This window comes from Amblyomma mixtum, chromosome 2 (assembly GCF_055824585.1).
Source record: "Amblyomma mixtum isolate Tamu chromosome 2, ASM5582458v1, whole genome shotgun sequence".
Classification (NCBI taxonomy): Eukaryota; Metazoa; Arthropoda; class Arachnida; order Ixodida; family Ixodidae; genus Amblyomma; species Amblyomma mixtum.
The window spans coordinates 283,297,942-283,321,073 of NC_143013.1; the positions used below are offsets into that span (position 1 = coordinate 283,297,942).

The 23,132-nt window shown below is 47.2% G+C and overlaps 1 protein-coding gene across 3 annotated transcripts in view; it reads right to left on the minus strand.

The window, feature by feature from the left end:
* The window catches only part of LOC149364252 (E3 ubiquitin-protein ligase MIB2-like), a 75,066-nt gene that overhangs the window by 32,763 nt on the left and 19,171 nt on the right, over positions 1 to 23,132 (minus strand). For 2 of the 3 annotated variants that reach the window (XM_089574195.1, XM_089574194.1), the window contains exons 2-4: positions 8,322 to 8,455; positions 6,128 to 6,367; positions 4,969 to 5,140 (exon numbers count right to left, since the gene is read on the minus strand). In XM_089574195.1, the coding sequence (XP_089430321.1) occupies positions 4,969 to 5,140; positions 6,128 to 6,367; positions 8,322 to 8,442 (533 nt within the window). In that variant the 5' untranslated portion in view covers positions 8,443 to 8,455. The remainder of the gene's footprint in view (positions 1 to 4,968; positions 5,141 to 6,127; positions 6,368 to 8,321; positions 8,456 to 23,132) is intronic. The other variant, XM_089574196.1, reaches the window with a different exon arrangement.

Here is a 23,132-nt window from a genome sequence, read left to right on the forward strand (position 1 = left end):
GATGCCAGCTTCACCTCGTATTCCTGCACTTTTCGTTTCTTATGTGAAGGTGCGCGGCCAAACACGCGCACTTCAGCGTTTGAAATTTTCTCACGCACTCCGCAGAGAAGGTGTGAAATTTACGGAGCTCGAACGCGAGGGTACCAGAAACGTATGTATAAAGTATACTTCCTAATTTTCGATAATTAAGGACGAAGCCGCTGCGGTGGTTCAGTGCATGATTACAGCGTTCCGCTACTGGCCACTAGATTGCGGATTCTATGAAAGTACGAACACGAAAACGTTCTTGCACTGAAAAATTTAAAGAACGCTGGGCGATCGAAGTTTGTCCGAGCTCTTCAATACAGAAAGTTTCGCAGCCCAAGAATTGTATTGGCGGGGAAAGACTCATTATTCGATTACTTATTATAATTTATTTTCATGAAATGAAACGATTACATGTATGTTGTCCAAGTATATCCGTTCGAATAACCATAGAGCGAATAACTATAAGTGCGCTTCCATTGAGCGGCTGTGAAATAACTATAAGGGTGTAAAATAAGGCTCCGCCACGTTGTTCCCAATAAGGGTATTTACTCAACAGCATGCTCCGAAGCGCAGCCAAACAGCCACGGAGGAAAACTATACAGCATCCACAGAAACTTCCCAGTTAAAGAAAAGTTTGTCCTGATGCGGGCGAACCTGGGACCACCGCTTCGCCGGAGCAGCTCGATCTACCAGTCGAGCAAACCGGGACGGCTAGCATATGATAGGGCGAGGGCGAGGAGTGGGAATGGTGTGGGTCCAATGTTTAGGGGAATTTCTCAGAGTGGAGTAGATTTGTGGTAAGAGAGTAACTATACCACCCAAGCGCAGGCAAACGGCTACAAAGGAAAGCGCAGCATCCACAGAAACATTCTTTGTAGCCGTTTGGCTGCGCCTGGGTGGATGTCACTGAGCAATTACTCCCTTATTACAAATCTGCTATACCTTGGGGGATTCCCCTAAACATTGGACACACTATATTACCAGCAAGGAAGAGTTACTCATCAAGGGAGTTATAAATAAAACAGAAGATTGCCCCAAGCGCACTTGGGGGCCTTTTGCAATTCTGAAAAACAAACGCTTCTACTGCTACACGTCAGCATAATATTTTGGCCTGCGCATCGTCGGTCATATGACTAACTGCTCGCTGATTTCATGCAACCTCGACAAGTACGTCCATGGCGCGGCGCCAGTTCCGGTGACGCGAGACTTGCTTCGCTGCCGCTCTTCCTTGTCCGAGCGCTCCCTTCTATTGCCGCGGCATTACGCAACCGCTATGCAACGTTTGAAGGCTTATTCGACCACGCTGCGATAAATCAGCCAATTTAGTAGCAGCGTCCATTAAGAGAACGCACAAAAGCTACAAAAAATCACTTTGTATATTATTTTATTATGCACAGTATGTATTATGAATGCGCAACCACTTTATTTTTGTTTCTCCTCGCGGAGTCTTATGATGTAACCTCCAGCGGACCCTAAGGGCTCCGCGGGAGAACTGTACCAGCGTAAAACAACCGCAAGTTATGCTTTTATTCTAGGGGCATCGCCACATGAAAGAACAGATGCTCTATGTGTCTCGCGACAAACTAAAACCACTTGTACATATTAAGACCCTTCATTTTCGGGTTTTATTTTTTCCGGAATTTAGGGGGCGAAAATCGGACGATATTTTTGGAGCTAAAATTCGGGTACAAAATGGGTTATTCGGAAAAAGGTTTCATATTTCGGGTTTTATCGGGTTATATTTTTTAGCAAATGACAATTCGCAATAAGCACTCGTTTTTGGGCAGGACAAAATATCTATGCACACTGTTTTGTAAACAATATGAAAATATAAGGTTGCACTACAACCATTCTATAAAATCATGTTTTTCTCAATTTTATTGATTACTTCGGTGCACGTTTTACTGCATAGCACTTCTGAGACCTTGAAACACCTATCCGCCTTTTTTGTACACTGGGACAACATTATTAAATGTCAATGCAATAATTTTAAACGCAGAGGAGCCTTGGAGCAGACTCCATTCGCGTGGGTAGGGCCTGATAGAATGATGCCAATGTCTGGTAAGTCATTGCGGTTTTGCTTCCCGAAACATACTGTTCGAATTTGGTCTCAAACTAAGCACCGTCATTAATAAAATGCCTTAAAAGAAGTTTAAAATTATCAGTCGATTAACACCCCTCTGGATGTCCGTCGAAGATATGTCCGCTAATTTCTTACGATGTCTTCAGCTTTGTCCATGCATAAAAACAATGTTTCCTAGAGGGCTTATTTTCGGGTATAAATCGGGTTGAACCCGATTTATACCCGGGTTTTTAATCGAGTTGAACCTGATTTTTACAAATCGGGTTCAACTCGATTTATAAAAATATGCTCGGGATGCAAACATTGGATAAAATTGGGTTTTACCCGAAAACGAAGGGCCTTATGCATAGTGAAACGTGTTCCACGAGATGATTCTCATAAGTCCATAAGCTATCCATAGGACGCAGTTTGCGTAGAGATTTGGGTACACCGTATACCCTTAATTCCGTACGAATGAATCTCTCAGAATGCGTGTGCAGGGATATGCAGTCATTATGTTACGTACTACCGAAATATCCTAAACGGCTATTTTAAACAAAACAGAATTTAGACTAAACATGGCTGCGGCTAAACATGGTTGCGGAAAACACCTAAACCTTAAGTTGAAAAAAAAAAAGGAAAGTGCAACTGAAATTTCACACTCCGCACAGATACAAGCATGCTGAGTTTCCAGCCTTCCCTAATGAATTTAATGGCTGAGCTGTGTAAGCGTTTAACAACGATCATTTGCGCGCCACTTTGCGCGGTGGTGGCCATGGCAGCGGGCAGAAAGATGGCATATGATATCGTACGTGAACTAGAACGTCCCAAAGCTGCACACGAACCATCGTAGCTACGACATAGTGCAGATCTCCGAATTAATTTCGAACTCCGTACGGTTCTTTAACGGGCACTCACATAGCGCAGTCACACGAGCGTCCTTTACATTTTGCCTCCATCGAAATACGCCCAGGAATTGATCCCGCGGCACTGACCTCAGCAGACGGACGCCATATAGCCACTGAGCCACCATGGTGGGTAAAAAGAAGTCTTTAAAGGGACCCCGAAATGATTTCGATGGGCATATTCTAGTGCAACAAATCTGTAGAGGTGGTCTTTGTCGGTATTCGAGGGACTTTTGAAAGCTCCGCGTGGATTCTGTTATTTCGAAATAAGTTTTAAAAATCGCTGCTCGCAGTAGCTCGGCACTGATTGGGTGACACACCTCACCGCGCATCTCCTACCATGATGACGTCATTGGGCAGAAGCGAAAGCCTTGAAGCTCGCCCCGTCCGCCCACTGACGTCATCGGGGTAGGGGACGCGTGGTGAGCTACTGCGAGCAGCGATTTTTTTAAATTATTTCTAAAATATAGGGCCCACGCAGAGCTTTCAAACTTGACTCGAATACCTACAAAGACCACCTCTACAGATTTCCGGGTCTTTTTAACGATATAAGAAGTACGTATGACGGTGAAGTGCATTAAGTCCTCGCCCCCGGCGTGGATGCGCGTCACCTTATACTTGGTTACAAAGCTGACCGGGTAGAAGTGAACCGCTACAGTCGGATACAACTCAAGAACGAAGCGTCAGATGACCCTTAATAGAGGCCCTCCAGCCAATGGCGTCGACCCATTTTCAAGACGCCGTGGAAAATCTCCTTTTATCTGCCACCACCTGCGATGTCACGCTGTAGTCAGATACAACTCAAGAACAAAGCGGCTTTTCCCACTCAAAGGACCCTATTCCAGCCAATGGCATCGGCCAATTCTCATAAGCCTACTGCGTGCAATGCAGGGAGCAGCCTGACACTGCAGGGCGGTGACTACCGACAATGCAGGGAGGGGGCTACCGCCTTTCATTTGAGACTACCTGCATTGTCACGCCAGCAGGCTCATGAGAATCGGCCGACGCCACTGGCTGGAAGGCGGCCCTTCGACGGGGAACAGCCGCTTCGTTTTCCAGTTGTATCCGACCATAGCAGGTCCAAGGGGATTAACCACAACGTCATAAGAAACAGTCGACGCCATTGGTTGGAGGGCCTCCTTTGTGGAGCAGCAAGCTAGTTGGAGAACAGACATCGTAAAAGGAATACAATGGCGCGAGGAAACGAGGGTCAGAACACGCGAAAGACAGGACAAGTGCCATTTGGCGCTTCGCTCTTGAGTTGTATTCGACTACAGAGGGCTTTCTCTCAAGAAGTAATGCAGAAAGTGGAGTCTGCAAGTTGTGTGCACTGTGAAGGACACCGTTGTGTGTGCGTGTGTGTGTGCGTGTGTGAGTGCGTGCGTGTGTGTGCGTGTGTGTGCGTGTGCGTGCGTGTGCATGCGTGTGCATGCGTGTGTGAGAGAGAGGAGGGGGGGAGTTTTCAAATTTCGCAGCAGAAGCGACAGCGTAAATGGGCTCGCGAAACGGAGGTCATCAACCGATGTGAAGTTCACACAGTTGCTGATAAACACAGCCGAATAAAACTATGGGGCTATGGAGGCACTTTGGCAGCCTAAAAGGCACTAAGCGAAAGCTTTTGTCGCGTTATTTCGACTACCAATGACTGCCTATGTTTGTTATGGCTGCACCGCTTGAGAGCCATCCTCCTCCGCTAGCTGCCGCACACCGACTGACGGAGCAGCGCTCGACGCCGCCGCGCCGAGATCTCCACCTGTCGACAAAGATTGCCAGCTGCGCTTGTCGATGAGCCACCCAAGGCGCTGGATGTAACGCCTGACGGACGGACGGGAGAATGAGCCTTTAGCCTTAATAAACACCAGTGGTCAACCGTCGGTTCAGGCACACAACTCAGCAGGCAGGTATCAAATCAGGACTTGCGGAATGATATGGAACTGGCTGCTCTGCCCAAGATAGTCAGTTTTTAGCCCTTACCCTACAGTACCGGGCTCATCAAAGCGCAAGAAGGCGTGCTCCAGGTTGTGCTTGTCGCCCATGTAGCAGGTGTGGCAGAGGTCATAGTCGAAGCACACATCACACTTCCAGCGTGTACCGACGATGCCATTCTTCGAGCACGAATCGCAAGTAATGCTTGGGAAAGTGACACCTGTGAAGCGGAAATGGTCGTGGTGTTATACCAGTTAAAACAAGGATGACATTCAGTATTCGCTTATCACCGTAATCACATTTCAACATTGCAGCAAATGCGCAGATTAACTGCGCCCTGATGTCACTAAAATCACTATGTTCTGATACAACTCAAGAAAGAGGCGGCTTTTCCCATCAAAGGACCTCTTACAGCCAATGGCGTCGGCCTATTCTCATGCATGACCCTGCTTGGGGCAGTCCTCTTTCATGACAACAACAGCGCGCGTGGAGCAGAAGCCAGTGAACACACTTCGCGCCTGTTCGTTTCAGACGTCCGTTGCCACGGTAATTATGACGCCGTAGGATATACTCGACTATACGAACGTAAGTGAAGGACGAGTTAGCGCTAGCGTCTGTATTACGTGGCTAACAGGGGGAATAAGAGCGTTAGCCGCCGTGCTGGAAGTTTCCGAGTTCCTTCGCAATACGAAATGCGTCATTATTTTTTTTTTCTTCAAGGACAACTTTCTGTGGCTATGCAGCAATAGCACCGAGCCCTCGGCGACGGCTTCCGGAAGACTTCTCGTGCCCTCATTCCGTCATTTTGTACCTCCTTTCGTACAAAAAAAACCGCAAGCTTAAAATTTTAAAAAAGCAGACTGTGCTGCAGCCACACTTCTGCGAGCAACCATGACAGTGCCATGAAGGCTCTGCAGAGGTCTGGAACATACTATTCTTTCCACGTTTTACGCCTCGCACTGGCGCTACTACCTCCTCCCCGAACACAGGCTGCAGTGTTGCAGGTCATGATGATTAAACAAAGTCGTAAGAACGAAACGGGAAACTTGGTTTAGCGATCTGCATGAGAGCGCCACGCTCCGGGTAGTAGCTCCGCTGAGATGTTCACTTCCATCGCAGTCGATACCCACTGCTAGCGACAATTCCCGGAACTGACAGACGGTTCATCCCCGCTACGGGCTCGGAAGAGAGAGATCGTTGCACTTGCCCACGGGTCCGCTATCGAACAGCCGTAGGTCGCAATCGCTCGTCTGGCTCGCCCGGTAGTTCCCTACCACCCCACCGTCCCAAAGGACCCTGACGCAGAACGATGCGCCATCCTGCTCTTCATCCACCCAGGGCTGTTCGACGATGATGAGGGTGCCCACGTGACCATCGCCGCCATCTTGGTCCTCCCACTTCCAGGCCGGCCCACGCACCACGCGCTGTCCGATGTGGGCTGGCGTCCCTGCGGGTGGCGACAGCGGCAAGCTGTTGCACTTGGACTGTTGCATCGCTCAGAGCAACTCCTATCGGATGCTGATTCCAGCTAAACCGATCCTTCGAGCTCAAATTCCGCACAGAGGTGGCACATGACAATCAGCTTTGTTAAATATTGTACAGTCTTTGCCAAAATTAACCGAGCAACAGGTTCTTGCTTCTGAAACGTAACGGAGCATCTACAGCAGCCCTAAAGACCGAACGGTGCCATAATGTAAGGACAAGATCTCACCTTTCTTTACGCAGAATCAGAGCTGCCATGAGTGCTTCGCTACGCGGCTAAGAAACAAACCACCTGTGCCGGGTTACTTTTGGCAAAGACTGTACATTCGGGTACAGCTGTGCAGCGGTACAACTCTAGGGAAAACTTTTTTCTGTCCTGCATCGCCGCAGAAGTTGAATACTTCCGATTCATCAGGACAGAAACAGGAAGGTATCCCACTTGAACAAGTTTTATATAAAAGTGAGCGCAATAGTCGCTATATACCTTTACGCACAGCTGATCCCAAGAGAAGGCAAGCGTAGCAGAGGGCGGCAGAAAGTTAGGTGGGCGGATGGGATTAAGAAGTCTGCGGGGATACGGTGGCAGCAGCTGCCAAAGGACAAGATTCATTGGAGAGACATGGGAGAGGCCTTTGCCCTGCAGTGGGCGTAGTCAGGCTGATGATGATGATGATGATGCAACAGCGATTAAGTCGGCAGATGCATTCTAGGAGTTGCTCTGAGCGACGCAAAGTCTGCACAATGGAAAAAAAACTGTGTAAAGGGGCGTTTTAGACATTAATTTCGATGTGAAACCTCCCTATTCCAACGTTAAAGCCTTAAAGCCTAGAGGGCAAACACAACACCTCTCACGCACTGCCAACATACTCGTGCACAAAACGAAGCCGACAGTCTTTGAAACAATGAAAATCATATGGAGACATTTAATGAATTGTAGAAGAAAATTGATTGAGTAGTCATTTAGGTAGCATGTATATTATTCAAATGCGTTCCTTCTCAAAAAAGCACAAACATCCCCTTCGCCTTTCTCGGTTTCGTAATCCCAGTGAACGGTTGTGCTGTGCTGTGTTGTGTGTAGTGTTGTGTGTAGTGTTAGTTATAGGTGTTGTGTGTAGTGTTTGTTGTTATAGGTGTTGTGTTTTATAGTATCTATGTTGTGCGTTAGGTGTTGTGTGTCTGCATTGTGGGAGATAACTAAAATTAACTCAACATCTCACAATTTGTTTAGGTTTGCTTCTTTCAAAACCGTAAAAAAACACAGAAAGTGTTAACATCGTCTTTCCCCCCATGACTAACGTAGGGTGCAAAGTGATGTGTTCATAAAATTGAGGGAAAGGCTTTTTCCTCAGTCTCTCGAATCTTGTGCATGAAGATAAAATGCGGTTTAGGGAAACCATACCTCTGCATACGGACATGTAGGCATCTCTTGTTTTGTCATGATAAAGTTGTGTGTAAGGCATTTGCGAACACTATGTGATGTCCCTTCAATTAAACGTTTTTAACATGTGCATGACTGCCGTTCTCTCAAGATGGGTCTTATCAGGTGTAGCTTATTATTTACTTGATTATTCCATGTAGACTGTCATTTGCCCCAAATTCTACAGGGGTAAACTACTCAATATTAATTAAAAAGCCTGCTAGTTGGCATGTCTTAGCTGTACTCTGGTGCACTACACCGCTGACAATTCTATGCCTAAAAAAAGGTGTTTTACAACTAAAAAAGCCTATTTTTAAAAATTACTGACATCCTTAGGTGAAACACCCTGTATACCCTTAATAAGAATAATACAGGATTTACAATTCGCATAATATTCCTCCATAGCTCCTCGAAAGAGAGAAACCGCTCTGTTTACCTAAACCATCCACTCAATTTTACAGATACTAGAGGATAAGAGTTAAGTAATAGGAACAGTACTCACGTGAAACCGGAGGGCTGGTTCGTGTCGGCGTTGTGATTTCCGCTGTGATTCGCGTTGTAATTTGCGTTGTGTCCTGCGTAGTGTTCTGCGCTGTGTTTTCGGCTGAGTTGGAGTTCCCCATCCTGGGAAATTAACTGCAAAAGCAAGAAGGATAATACAAGAACTTCCAAGCCGGATTATAGCAAACCAGGCTAAAACGAAGGGTTGAGCACTTTTAGAGAAAACGCTAGCAATACGGCGAGAAAGCCGTTTGTTGTCACAGCGGGCACAACGCACATTTCACTCTGAGTCGCTATTCCCTGTATTCTAATAATTCTCACACCTTTCTAAACCAATAATAAAACCACTGTTTAAGATCAAATGCATAATTTCCTGCCAGAGACAGACGTTTATATTTTTTTCCTCGCCGTGTTCTTTGCAGGGCCATGACACGGCAGTTCAAAATATAGCAATTTTTTTTTACTTCTGCAGCTAACATTCAACTAATTCTGGAATTCCGGTTACTGAAAACAATATAAAAAAAAACTTACTTTATTTCCCAAATTTGAGAAGACACACATGATGGTTTAGTTTGGTTTGGTTTATGGGGTTTAACGTCCCAAAGCGACTAAGGCTATGAGAGACGCCGTAGTGGAGGGCTCCGGAAATTTTGACCACGTGGGGTTCTTTAAAGGGGCTGTGAAAGGAGGTCTCAACAAAAATTCGATATTCCCAGGATGCTGAAGGACGCAGCGTCAAAAATATCCTCCAGCAATAATTTTTTTGATGCGTTTTGTGGAAGCTGAGTTCTTGTAGTCAAAATTTGAATTTCCGCGTCTTCGCGCCTTTCCCTCTCCTCTCGTCACTTTTTGCACGCTGAAATGTCGGTTCGCCGGCTCCACGCACTCGGCCCCTCCGCCGACGCACGTGGGAATTCCCTAGGGGGCGGAGCCAACGCCTCCTAAACTGGTTTGCCGTCGACGGCGCTAGCGCGTCGAACCAATAGAACCCCAGGTGGTCGAAATTTCCGGAGTCCTTCACTACGGCGTCTCTCATAGCCCGAGTTGCTTTTGGACGTTAAACCCCAATAAACCAACCAACCAATGATGGCATTCCGCTGCTGACGTCAAGAGCGCTACATGACGCAATGCGCGCGGATTCGGGCAAAAGCTCGCCACCGCTGGTCACTGCAAGGCGCGGAAGAGGGAGTTCTTAAAATTGTATTATAAGTTATCGGCTCACTTTTGAGGTCTTGTACGCGGCATGAACGCTTAGTGGCCTGTACACTACGTAATGCAAGAATTTTATAGCCAACCTCCAGCACCCTTTTCAAGGACCCTTTAAGGTGCCCTTACATATCATATATATATATATATATATATATATATATATACACACATACATGTGTGTGTGTGTCTTTCTACAGACATATAGACATATACAGATATATAGACAGTCTATAGAAAATGTATAGATTTATGGCCATACACTTTTAGTGGACTTTTTTTTTCTATGGAAGTCTACAGTAGGCTATGAATAGACAAAACTAAATATCTATAGGAAGGCATTAGAGTCTATAAGAAGTCTGTTGAAAGTCTATAGACGAGTTTTATAAGGGCGCAGACAAGAAACTAGGTGTCGCACTACATCCAGGTCTTCCTGCGCTGCTTCGACAATGTCGCGCATAGCGGCTGGCTGTGTTGCAAGCTGAACGAGACTGCCCTTACAAAAATGACTTTTTAGCTTCAGTTGACGCCTTGTTGAGCTCCTGTTGAATCAACAGGAAACCAACATGAACTCAATGTATGTTGAGCCTACTCAACACCTGCTACACAAAATTTTTGTTGAGCGTAGTCAAGAGATTAACTGTTGAGCAATTTCTGTTGAATTTAAGTTGAATCATCTCAAGGCAGCCGTTTCTAAGCCTAACTAAATGAAATCAGTTCGACATGCATCGTGTAAACAGAACCTGATCACATTACACATATTAAGAACGCATGCAGCACCCGTTAAAACTCTCATAAACCGCTAACAGTCATTTTCTTGCATAGAAAAAAGTGCTAGTAGTGCAATATGCTCTTTCAGGCATACCTACTTTGGAGGATTCGTATGTGCGCTCATAAAAAAGGGCGCTTAATTAGTGCTTTATTTATGTTGTTTACGAATGAATCAAGGTCGTCAAATAATAGAACGTTGCAATTGAACTTGATTACTTCTACTACACATAAGGGAGTAATTACTTATTGACATCCACCCGAGCGCAGCCATACGGCTACAAAGGAAGCTTTCTCAGAAACTTCGTAGTTAAAGAAAAATTCGTCCTGGTCCGGGTTTTGAACTCGGGACCACCGCTTCACCGGAGCAGTCGCTCTACCAATTGAGCTAACCGGGACGGCAAGCTCATGGTAGGGCGAGAGCGAATTGATCAATAACTCGAAGTGGGAACAGTGTTGGTCAAATGTTTAGGGGAATCCCCCAAGGTGGGGCAGATTTGTAATAAGGGAGTAATTACTCATTGACATCCACCCGAGCGCAGCCATACGGCTACAAAGGAAGGCTATACAGCTTTCTCAGAAACCTGAGAAAGCTGTATAGCTTCCTCAGGTAAAGCTGTTTCTGAGAAAGCTGTATAGTTTTCCTTTGTAGCCATATGGCTGTGCTCGGGTGGATGTCAGTGAGTAATTACTCCCTTATTACAAATCTACTCCACCTTGGGGGATTCCCCTAAACATTCTACTACACATAAAATAAATAACTATTAATAGTAATAACTGACATAACTTTGCCGATCGGCAGGCCACAACCTGCGCAGGTCCGGACACCCGTGAGTAGGACTATATAAGGGCGAAGCCGAGGTTGCACTTAAGATCGTAAGATGACCAAGATGACGTCAGTTCATGCGATAGCCTCGTGTGCAGTAGTGTTCCATGCTCTTTATCTGATGTATGTGTCAGGCTAGAGTGTATGTATATATATCTAATCAATTAGTTTTAAGCGATCACATATTCAGTAATATTCTAAATCGAACAGCACAAAATAAATAAATTAAAAATGTCCTGTGTCCCTTGGTTTCTGTGGCTGTTGGCTTCTCTCATATATATATATATATATATATATATATATATATATATATATATATATATATATATATATATATATATATATATATATATATACCAGTCCGAAAATACGGCAAAAAAAAATTTTTGGTCCTGTCGTTAGAAATTTTTCAGTAGTATTGCGACGACAGAAGTATTGTCGACAGTAGTATTGTCACGACAGAAGTGGCTCTGTCGTTACGACAGGGGACTTTACAATACGGAAATCCTGTTATTACGGCAAGAACTTTTGTTGTCAGGTTCCAAAATACTACAGGAAAATCTGGTGTGACAACAGAATTTTTTTTTGTTTTGTTTTTCGATAGCGTTGTGAACACCTACCCAACAAACACAAAACCTCCTCAAAATCTCCCAAAAATGACCCATCGGGACATCTGGAATCTCCCCAGGAGGTGCTCATTTTTCCCGAACACATCTAAAAAACGTCCCCACAACTAGCAATGTCCAAAAAGTTGTGCGTCCCATGGAAAGCCCCAAAAGGTTAATGCTCGATTTCTCGGCTCTGGTTCAATAAAATTATTCCTCATTTTTCGTGCAGCCTGCAGACATCCAAGCGCACATATGTGCCAAATTTCAGGTGCATACTTACGTTACAGGTGGTGTAATCCACCTTTCCACTCGTCTGAATGCGTTCTGGCTCGGCCGTTCTGCACTTATCCGTTTACGTGAAATGTCCTAGCATTTTGCACACAAAGGAAATATGAACTCAAAAAGTCACCCGATTTGGCTCATATAAGAGCAAATAGCAGCGCCATACAGAAGTAATTTCAGTTTACTAGGTGTGCTCTTAGCACGAATTGCATCCTGTCGTCCATGCCGGCGACCGCACCATACACCACCACAATCAAAATGCATTCATGTTTCAGTCAAAGAAAAACAATACAGACCGAATTGAAAGTCCGTGCCGAAAAACTTACGTTCAACGGCGCAAATCTGAATGAATAAAAACAGCATGCAGACGCAAACGTATGCACCATTTAATACACAGTGTACATAACACTACGGCGCCATGCATGATGGCCACTTTTTTCTCCAGCCCTGAGAAATCTGCAATATGAAGCAAGTAAAACAGAATACAGGCTGAAAGTTGATGCACCTTAACCGAGCATTCTAAGGGCTTCAAAAGCAGATATGTACATGCAAAAGCAAATGTATGTAAAGAGCAACTTCGGTGACAAAAGAAAAGACGAGATGGGCGTACGCTGCAGACACGCAGTTTCAGGTCACGGATTTTCTTCAAGTTGAAACCCCCCTCACGCTTAGAGACTCGGAGCAAGCTTCAGCGACGTGTTATCAAAACAGAAAAAAAATATTAGTTCTACTAGGCGAAAATAAAAAAAAATGCGAAAAGGGCCTGCAGTATGCTTAAATAAATAAATTAAATAAATAATTAAAATAAACCAACATCCCTTGACGACGTTGCCTACGGAAACCCAGGGATGAAATACAAGGCTGCAACAGCTGAAACCATAAATTAAACGCAGGCTTCTGTCCTGCGCCTTCTCACAGCACAGCGAGCGCTCAAACTACGCGTTACACCCTCGTAACGATCCTGGGAGTTTTATTTTCTAGTGACTAAGTGTGGAGATAAGACTGCTTGGAGCCAGGCGGGAAGGTGAACGTGCTCAGGTACGTGCGGTGGCGCGCTGCATCCATGGTGCGGCAGACCGCGCATGCGGCACAGTCCAGCGTGGGAGTCGAGATCAAGGCACGATTAATCCAGTGGGAGAGAGTCAATATAACCACGCGAACACTGCACAAACTATACCGCTGCGGCAGGATGGCTGCGCGGTGGCGAAGTTGGTAGAGCAGGCTAATCCATGCATGGGCACTCGCAGAAAGAGAGTGGTGGGTCTCGGAAGGTCCTTCCCGCCTCAGACCGTAGTAGACGGCCACGCTGTCACCACCAACGTGCTGCAGTCGTCGGAGGCGCTGAGGAATGCAGGGTGCGTGCGAGGAGTCACCTATTGCCACGAACTCCGCTGCCACGAACGCCGCCTCGAACAGCGGCATCAGTAGGGCCGTGGAGCTGCGCAAAGGACTTGCGATGCGCAGCCGCGGCATCAGTTCCAAAAGGAATGGTGTGGGCACGCCGAGGTGCGCGGGAAAACTTCCGTGAATCCGTAGCTACGAAGTCCACGACAGCCCAGTTGGCGCAGTGACGAGAGCAAGAACTGCCGCGCGCTGGGGCTTGTGCTAGAACGTCTGGGGCAGCGCGAATAAGCGTGCACAAAATGGCGTCCGTCCTGCGAGGAAGCCGGGCGAGCGACGGGAGGCCATTACCGCACTTCTGCTAGACAGCGGCGCTGCGAGGAGTGCCGATAGTCGGAGACGCCTGGAGGGACCACCACACAGCTTTGAAGTTGGGCGCAAGCTGGGAAAACGCTAGAAGACGGGAAAGATGTTGACCGCCGCTGCCGGCGGCGCGATGAAAATGCAGACCGCCGCCGCCTGCCTGCAGCATGGAGCCGACGGCCCACGTGCGAGAAACACATGCACCGAGAGAGATGCGGGGTTAACCGCTTCCTTCGGCTGTTCGAATGAAACTGCCGTTTCATCTCTCAAAACGACGAGTGCAAGAGCAAAACCTTCTCTCCCCGCAGCTTGTGGCGCGAAGGAGAGAGAAAAGAGAGCGCGAGCAGTCGATTTTTATTTCTTGTTGAAAATCATTGGTCCCAAAACGTTATGCTCAGTTACATTTCTGGGACGAAAATGCATTAACTCGCTTTTGTTGCTGCTTAACACTCCAGAAAAAACGTTTCTAGACCTTTAGTGGGAGCACTGCCTTTTTGCTTGTGTTTCTATGTCGTGCCTCTATGGTCTGGAAACGTTTGATAAACGTTGTACTGGGACTGGGACATTCCATCCTTTTTTGGAGTTTCTGAGGAGGTTTTGTGTTTGTTGGGTATATGGACATGCAAATTGAGCATAAAAATTTTAGCGCTGCGTCAGCAAGGAGAAACAATTCCAAGATGTCAACGGTTTCGGCTAGATGTTTAATAATGTAAAAGCGATGTAAAAACAAAAAGCAGAATCCGGAACCAACAAAGATGGGCACTGATCACCATCTGGAAGACATGTGGATAATGTTCCCTCTCTATAATGCGTACTCGAAAATTCAAAAAACTTTGTTCGATGTAATTCGAATAATGGGGAAAGCTTTTTTAATTCACTCGCAGTTTATGGAAGTTATAGATTAAAGCGAGTTCGAATGCATACTCGACTACCAAGACTATACTAACTGCAAAAGCAGCTAGTAGCCAGCGCCTGTAGCGTACTTGCGCTGCTTAGTATTGAAGAAGCGAAGCTTGTTGGGATAGTTGGTTCATGGTAAGTGGTAAACCAGCGTAAAGGACGCGTTCACAAGCAGAAGTACACAGGACAACGCTGGAAACCAAACAAACCAATGACGTCCAGCGGCGGAAGATCGTTTTTTTATACAGTGGGGATAAAACCGCGCTTTTCTGGAGAGGTAGGCGATGGTGCTGGCGCAGAGGGCAGCCTTAATTCTTCGCCCTTTACGCGTCCTTTCCGCTGGTTTTCCACTTACCACGTACCATGGCCCAACAAGCTCTGCTTCTTCAATATGCTTCTTTTTTGGGCATCTTTTTACATGTTCAGCCTCCATCAGACCAGGTTGCTTCTGCGTCAGCACCATCGCCTACCTCTCCAGCAAAGCGTGGTTTTATTCCCACTGCATAAAAACCGATCTTACGCCGCAGGACGTCACTGGTTTGTTTGGTTTCCAGCGTTGTCCTGTGTACTTCTCCTGCTTGTGAACGCGTCCTTTCCGCTAGTTTTCCACTTGCGCTGCCTCTACATAATTTCGACAGACTGATCAATGTAAGGCACTAAATGCGCTCCTCTCAGTGGCCGTCTTCGGTATACCTCCAGAAGACGTGGCGATGCGCATCGTTTCCCGTCGCCTGCATTACACTTCGACGAACGACAACTTACGCACACTGCTCATGCTACCGCTAGCCACCAGTAATTACGACAACGCACAACCCACAAGTCATTTTGAATAATGGGCACTCGCTGTGCCGGCATTTCACAATTGCGCGAATGGTTTTTTGTACCCACGTTCTTTCTTTATAGCCAGCTGCACGCGGCCTTATCACTTTCGTTTGCTTCCAGACACATGTAGAACCGCAGCGCTCCGGAACAGTAATCAGATTAGCACACGCAGCAGTTTCCAGGATGTTTCCAGGATGTTTCCAGGATGTTTGCTGATGCGCGCCGGATAAATGAATAAAAGGAAGAGTTGCATGTAGCACACGCGACGATATAACCTTGTGAACGTGATCGATGCGCGATGGGTCATAAAATCGACGAGTGATGAATTGACGATTTAGTTCGGGATGATGGTAGTTTTGATGAAATAAGCAGAGTATATATTTTTTTCTGCAGTGTCCTAGACATAGGATTTTTTCACAACTATGACCCTTACCAGGAATTTGCGACAAGCGCTTCTAGTTCCTCTCGGTGCCGCAACGGGGCGCATGGCTTTGAAGATTCAAAAGTGAGCGAGCGGCGTTAGTGTGAGCCGCACCGTTAACGGAGCGTTGCAACGCACGAATCGGTTGCACGACTGCGTTCGCCTACTAAAATACAAAGAGCCGCTGGCTGGCGCTGTTTCTGCTATAAGCTATAGCAACACCATGGGATCCTGAGTAATTCGAGACTGGTGCCGCTAAGCCTATAGCAGCCTATAACGCTTCAATGGGAGGCCACAGCCCAACTCAACCTTTCGTTGGATCAACGGGAGGTCACTCGGACACTATAGAAGGGAACTATAGAAGCAAAGGCGCTCTAGATCTGCTCGGTTATGTGTTCAAGCTCGCGACTGTGCATTTGAAGCCTCGTAACAGCCGCTGGAGAAAGACCTTCATTCGACTGCTCGACGGACAGCCGTATGTTCCAATATCGTTTTTAAATGTGTGCCTTCGCCTACACAAAACATCTTCCGCTATGAGAAACGCCACTGGGGAAAAGCGTATTGGTTTGGGCCACGTCGGGTCTTTGAACAAATATGTACTACGTAAAAAATAGACGCTTTTGCTTTTCGTCACCGTTGAAACGTGGACAGTGCGGCCATAAATTTTCCCCGCGAAATAGTGCAGATAAAAAAAAAATGTCATTCCTGCGGCCTTGAGGGCGTTCTGATATTTAGACTTCACCGGCCTTAAAAGATGGCTTATTAAAAATCTAAAGGTACAGCAAAGTTGTTTATTACGCGTGTATGCAACCCTTTTCGTTTCGCTCTATGAACTTCGGGGGTACAACACACAAACGAGATCGGTGCTCAAAAAGCCGAGCGTGTGAACCCGCCTTATCGCACCTTCTTTTTTTCTGTTTACCAAACCATTTTTTTCCCAAGCGTTATTGGTATTAGGGCGCCTTTGTAGGCCACTTTTTTTACTATAGTGTCTACTTGCGCAGAGAGAGTAATTTACCGCTGGAGTTGGTGCGAGAACGTCCCCGGGCCGTGCCGGGTCTCGCCCAGCTTAGCGGGCCGGGGCTCAGTAGAGTGATAATGTAGCGGGCCCGGACTTGAAGCCGCGGCTCATTGGCCGAGCTCAGGCCTCGAAATGAGACCCGTGCAGTGCTCTAGTCCTAGGTTCTTGATTGATGACGCATGTTCTAACTTAGGCCTAATGTCTTGTACACATAGTTTTAATGCACTGGATAAAAGTTCCGACGTAGACAGTTCACAGTGCGGTTTGCGTTGTTAATTATGTAGTTGATGTGGCACTTCCAAATGAGGTGAGATGCTACGTGCAGGCGTAAATGCTTATGGTCTGAAACGGGTTCCAGGTTAGTATTATTGAGAAATCAATGATGGAAAGCGGGGGGGGGGGGTTTAACGTAGGGTAGGTGGCGCAAGCTGCCGCTCGATACAAAGGGCAAAACCATTGGCATCCATCCATCCATCCATAAATATTTAGCAGGGAGAGAATTAATACGTGACACGCGCATAACCTTGCGTTTGTGAATATTAAGTGCATTAGCCATGTTTCATACCAATGAGAAAAACTCATTTTGCTGCTGAGGGGCCTCAGTGTTCTCGGTGATTTCCTGATTATGTGTATTTTAAGATCGTGTCTGTCAGCACAACCACGTGACAATAACCGAGCGTGCTGAGTGTTCAGGATGCCAGCTAAAGTGTCACTGACGGCCGTTTCGTCAAATATAAGAAAAACCGCGGCAGAAAATTGCGATTGTAGTTTCACCAAGGCATCAGACCACAAGGTTAGCCTATACAGTCTAGCCCGTTTATAACGAAGCCACTAATAGCGAAATAGCGGTTATAACGAAGGGATTTCAATTTCCCATTCCCATTTTTGCATTTTCAATACATTTTGGGTCCGGTTTTAACGAAGTAAATAAGAGCGCGTCAGCGGATATAACGAAGAGATTTAATACCAACCGAAAAATAATCTGCCAATCAACACATTTTTGCGTCCTTGAGGCGATTTTTTCCGCGAAAATAAGAGCAAAATTCGGCTGACGGCGTCCTTTCGTGGCGTCGTCTGCTCTCCTGCGGACCGAAAGGTTGCTTCACTGCATCGCATGGCACGGCGGTCTCGTGTTGCGCCGTCCTTGTACGGCGTCACGGCGTAGAGCGGTAGAGCACGCCGCGCAGGGGAAAAATGCAAAAAAGAACAGACGATTTTTTTTTTCGATGACGTCGCAGAGAGCGGCCGTCTTGGCCAATCGCGGTTCTCTATTTCTCCCAGGCAGTCGGCGCCACGGCTGGACTGCAGTCTGCAGGCAAGGTTGCCAGGTTTGGCTACTTTGCGCCAAATTGGCTACTTTTGGGACCCCTTGGCGACAAAAATTTGAATTTGGCTACTTGGCTACTTTTTGGCTACATTTGAATTCGAAGTGAGGACTGAATAATAGACCTATTTTTTCGCCAATGGTCCCAGTGCATATTTGCTGGAGAGCGTTAGAATGCCACACGTAACTCTGTTATTCTACGGTGCCTGCCCTTTCGTTAAAAATGTACCTGTAATCATCTCCTAGACATAAAATACTTCTCGCTCCTGTGTTCACTTAATGCTCGCAGGACTTGTTCTCCCAGCCGAGACTCCGAAACTCTGGCTCTGCTATGCAATGCGGATATGTAGCTTCCTTAGAACTAGCAATAAGAAATGTCATATCTCTAGTCACTGAATGCACCTCAGGTAAACAGGGAAGTGTCTTGCTACTTATCTGATACACCTGTGTGCTCAGTTGACAACTGGTTCAAAGCGAGTTGATCAGCCGCACATGCCAGCCCGACAGCCACTTGTATCTGGGCGTTTACATGAGCCCGACAAAAGTCGGGTTAAGCAGGCTGTCGGGCCGAGAACCGGTTGTCGGGCTCATGTATACGCTAGGGGGTCGAGCAAAGGGACCGTCGAGTCGAGCTGGGCCAGCCCGACTGCAGGGGGTGGGTTGGCTCTGCCCGACCCGGCTGGAAGGAGCATGTATACGCTGCCGCATCGGCTTAGCGCCTCCTCTCCTGCCTCCTCTCCGGTCTGGCTGGCGCTGTGCAGGAACTCGGAGCACTCGGCGCGCGCGCTCTTTCTTAACGGCCTGTGCATGAGGGGCAGTTGCTATCTACCGCCGCAACTCTCCGGGGGCTGGTTCGGTTACTTTGCACATATTGCTGAACGGCTGCTCCGAGTACTGAAGAAGAACTTGACGACCATATCTTATGCAGCCACTGCTATCGGCACGCAAAGCAGGGAACTAGTAGATGGATCTCAAAACATTGAAGTCGGCATGCAATGATGGCGCATAGTATTAGCGAATAGGGCTGTATCATTTGCGTCTAGCAGGAATAAAAGTGAGGCAAGATATTACAGGGCGAAGCCACGGTTAGGAAAACATTTATTTTCATCTTCAGGACTGGCACAATCTCTGTTGATACTTGGAAATGTATGAATAAAATAACAGCACTTGCCGTTTGAAAACATTCGAAGTATCTGTGCCATCTGTTCTCACTGCGTGAAACACACCAGATCAGAAAGATCCTTTGCTCTTTGGAACTCCGATATCGTTTCACATACTTAGAAGGACTGAAAACAATAACAGGCGCTGCTTGTAATGACCTATACAACATTGTTGTGCGGCTCGCAGTTCAAGGGATGTCAGTTACAGCCTTAAATGCTTTCGCGTTGGCTTGTGGATGAAACCAGACGGCTTGTCATTTTGGTTTGTCAATTTCTTTGTGTAGTTGACGAGAAAAATTCGGAGAAACTTTTCAGAAATGAGGTGTGTTAAGCATTTGGTGTGGCTTCTGTCAACCCATTCCGGGCAGCATAGGACGGGTGAATCTTCTAGATGTGGTTCAATGATTAGTTACAAGACTTCGAGAATTTCGATCGTGGGAGATACTTGACCGCCTTTTCAAAAAAAAAAAAAACGCCGGAATCACTAGAAACCCCGGCTTTGGATAGTGGTTTTCACCATGATTTGTTTTCTCGGCACCTGCTCAGGCCGTAAGAAGAGAGCGAGAAAGCGCGCGCGTCGAGACCGGCCGTGCTGGGAGATTTTTTTTCCGGCAGCGGAGACACCCATTAGAAATCACAGCGAGCCGCTGCCGGCCTCGAAGACAGCGCGCACGTGAACGGGCGAACCAACCGGCCGGAAAGAGCAGCAGCGGGAAAGGGAACTTTTCGTCTGGGCGTCTTTCCTCCTCTAGCATGCGTGTAGTTTGCGTGCTCGACGCTAGGGGTAGCGACGGTCTCTGTCCGACAGAAAACCGGTTCATGTATACGCGGTAGGGTCGGGCTGGTCAGCCCGACATCTGGCGCACCCCGACCCGACCCGCAACGTCGGGCTCCATGTATACGAGGCTTATGATGCTGAGAATTGCAGTCCTGATTGAAATTTTTCAAGGCACATGGTTTTTTTTTAGCCGATTAGTGGCGAGCGGGGAAGACCAAAAAGTTTTGAAACGTGATGACGAAGGATCTTCGTATCGCATGGGGAGCCATAAGTGGCTGAAAAGCAACCCATTTGACCTGAAAAACTTTGGCCAAGGCCGCGTGCTTTCTATGCCTTCAATACATATGAACTGCACGTGGCACGCGGCGATCAGTCTGTTTTGCAATAGAAAGCTGAAAAAAAGATCGCAGGAGAAAAACCGAACAAGAAATAGGCGCATATGAAATCATGCCCTTGTTTACAGAACAGTGAAAAAATTTCATAAGAGAAAACCATGCATGCCATATTTAATGGGAATGCAAACTGTTATGAAAGTGGCTATAGGAACCCAAATTATTTCACCTCTGCAGAGAAGGAAAACACTTCTGGCTACTTTCCCACACTTTCACTCCCTTTGAAATTACTCGCGTGTTTCCGTGGTCCTGTCCCATGATGTTCATGTATTTCCTTTCATTTGATTTGATGCTTTTATACTTCAGTTATTCGCATCCAGTGTTAACCTGCATTCGGCAAGAATTACAAATTTTTTTGTGCTGCTTTTCTGCCACTTTGGCGCTTTTTTGGCTACTTTTGACACTCCGGCGGCACGTTGGCTACTTTTTGGCTACTTTTGCGATTTTTGTGGCGCTTTTTTGAGTTTAGGACCTGGCAACCCTGTCTGCAGGAGGTGTGGCAGCGCGCGCTTTGTTTTATGTCGGTGATCGAGCGCCTCCTGATTGATGTTCACACTGCCGACAACGTGGTCGGCATGAAGGTGCCTTTGGTAAAGGCGATTTTCTTCGCAAGCGGAGCCTGGAGGGATGTGAAGCACCTGACCATCGCCCATTGCTTCGAGAAAGGCGGCTTCTCCCGAAGCAGCAGCGCGGAGGCGGCGCCTGCTGGGGACGAAGCTACCGCGATTGACGTCGCTGCAACCGCTGATGCTGCCGCCGCGACGGCCTGCTTGGAGCAGCTTTGGGATTCCGCTAGCGACTTGAACCTTGTGCCTGTGGGTCTAAGCCACATGGACTTCGTTACCGCCGACGAAGACCTTGTTGCCACCGAGGACTTGACGACTGAAGAAGTTGCTGGGAGTTTCATTGAAGAGACCTTGGCGGAGAGCGCCTCCGACAGCGAATGCGACGATGCTAGTTGTGCCCCTAAGCCGGTCACCTCCGCAGCGGCCATCGCAGCTGTTGACACGCTACGGATGTACCTCGGGAGTCCGGAGTTCGTCCAGATCTTTGGTTCGCAGTTGGATGGTATGGAAGCCGCAATCCTGAAGTCCGCACTCGCGAAACGTGTTCAGGGGACGCTGGACGACTTCTTTCAGCGGCAATAAATCGGTATGCCGATGTTTGCATTTTTTTTTCGTAGTCCGCATATTACGAAATAGCGGATATAGCGAAGTGATTTCCGATTCCCGCCGACTTCGTTATAACTGGGCTAGACACTTGTGAGGTATTAAAAACTTTTCTGAGATGAGTACGCTGCGCGAGCACGGATGCAGACAGAGTGACAAACACATCTGCACGTCATTAACTCGACATTAAGTGACATTACAGTGTTTGAGCGAGCGATTAGAAATTTTTGCCATAGTGCATACCGCCACCGCTTACAGTATACCGCACGCCGTCAGTGCGCATGCGCACATCGCCCGGACGGCACCACGTGACCGCCAGCTGCCGGGATACCTGCAACGTCGGGACCATCCAAGCATGCACAGTGGGAAGCGTTGCATTCGGGGCGAGTTGGTACGTCATACTTTTGGAAATAACTGCGTACGCACAAGACAGGGCATGAAAAAGGACACACAGGCGCAAACTTGAACTGGATTTTATTGTGATTGCTAGAAATATATACATGGTCTGTTCTGAAAGTAGTAGGACTCATTTTTTTAAACAAAATTTATTCAAGAGAATAGTACAAACGATTACAATATTTCAAGGTAGCACCTTTCCGCACCTACACGCTGCTGCCAATGAGTTTTCCAGTTTTCGTACGCCTCCAGGAACGCCTGGACCGGAATGCTGTTTAGCTCCCTCGTCACTGCCTGTTGAACCACCTCTACCGATCCGTGATGGTCCCCCTTGAACGTCGATTTTATTCTCGGGAATATAAAAAAGTCTGGCGGGTCCAACTGGAGGCTGTAGGGGGGCTGAGGCAGCGTTGCGGCCTGCTGGGCAAAAATCGGGGTCCTCATTCACATGATGAAGAAGATCCTACCGGTTGGCCTTTTCCTCCTCTGACAACACTCCCGGCACCAACTTCGCCCACGCTTTCCTCATGGATAAGTTTTCTGTCACGATCCCAAAAACTTGGGTTTGAGGAATGCTCAAGTCATCAGCAATCATTCTGCTACTTATTCTACGATCACTGTTAAGTAATGTTTCACTCGCTACGCATTTTAGTTGGTCTTGCTGGTCGAAGGTCGTCTGGAGCGGTCGTCTTCCTCCACTCTTTCCTTAACTTCTCAGAACAGCTTGTGCCACTCAAAAAACACCTGATCTACCCATGGAAGCGTCACCGTAGGCCTCCTTAATCATGTTGTGAGTCTCTTTGCCCGTTTTACCAAGATTTACTAAAAATTTGATCGCGTATCGGTGACCCAGTAAACGCTCGATGATTGTGCGTGACGAGACGTTTCGACAGGGGTTCACAGTACAAGCGACCTCCTCTCTTCAACGGCCGAGAGCCGACTGCCGATTTCCCCCAGCATTCCCAATATCCCCCTTCAACGATCCTGCACGCGCGCAGACCACCTCTAGTCCGCCCGTTCGCCCAGGAAAAAACC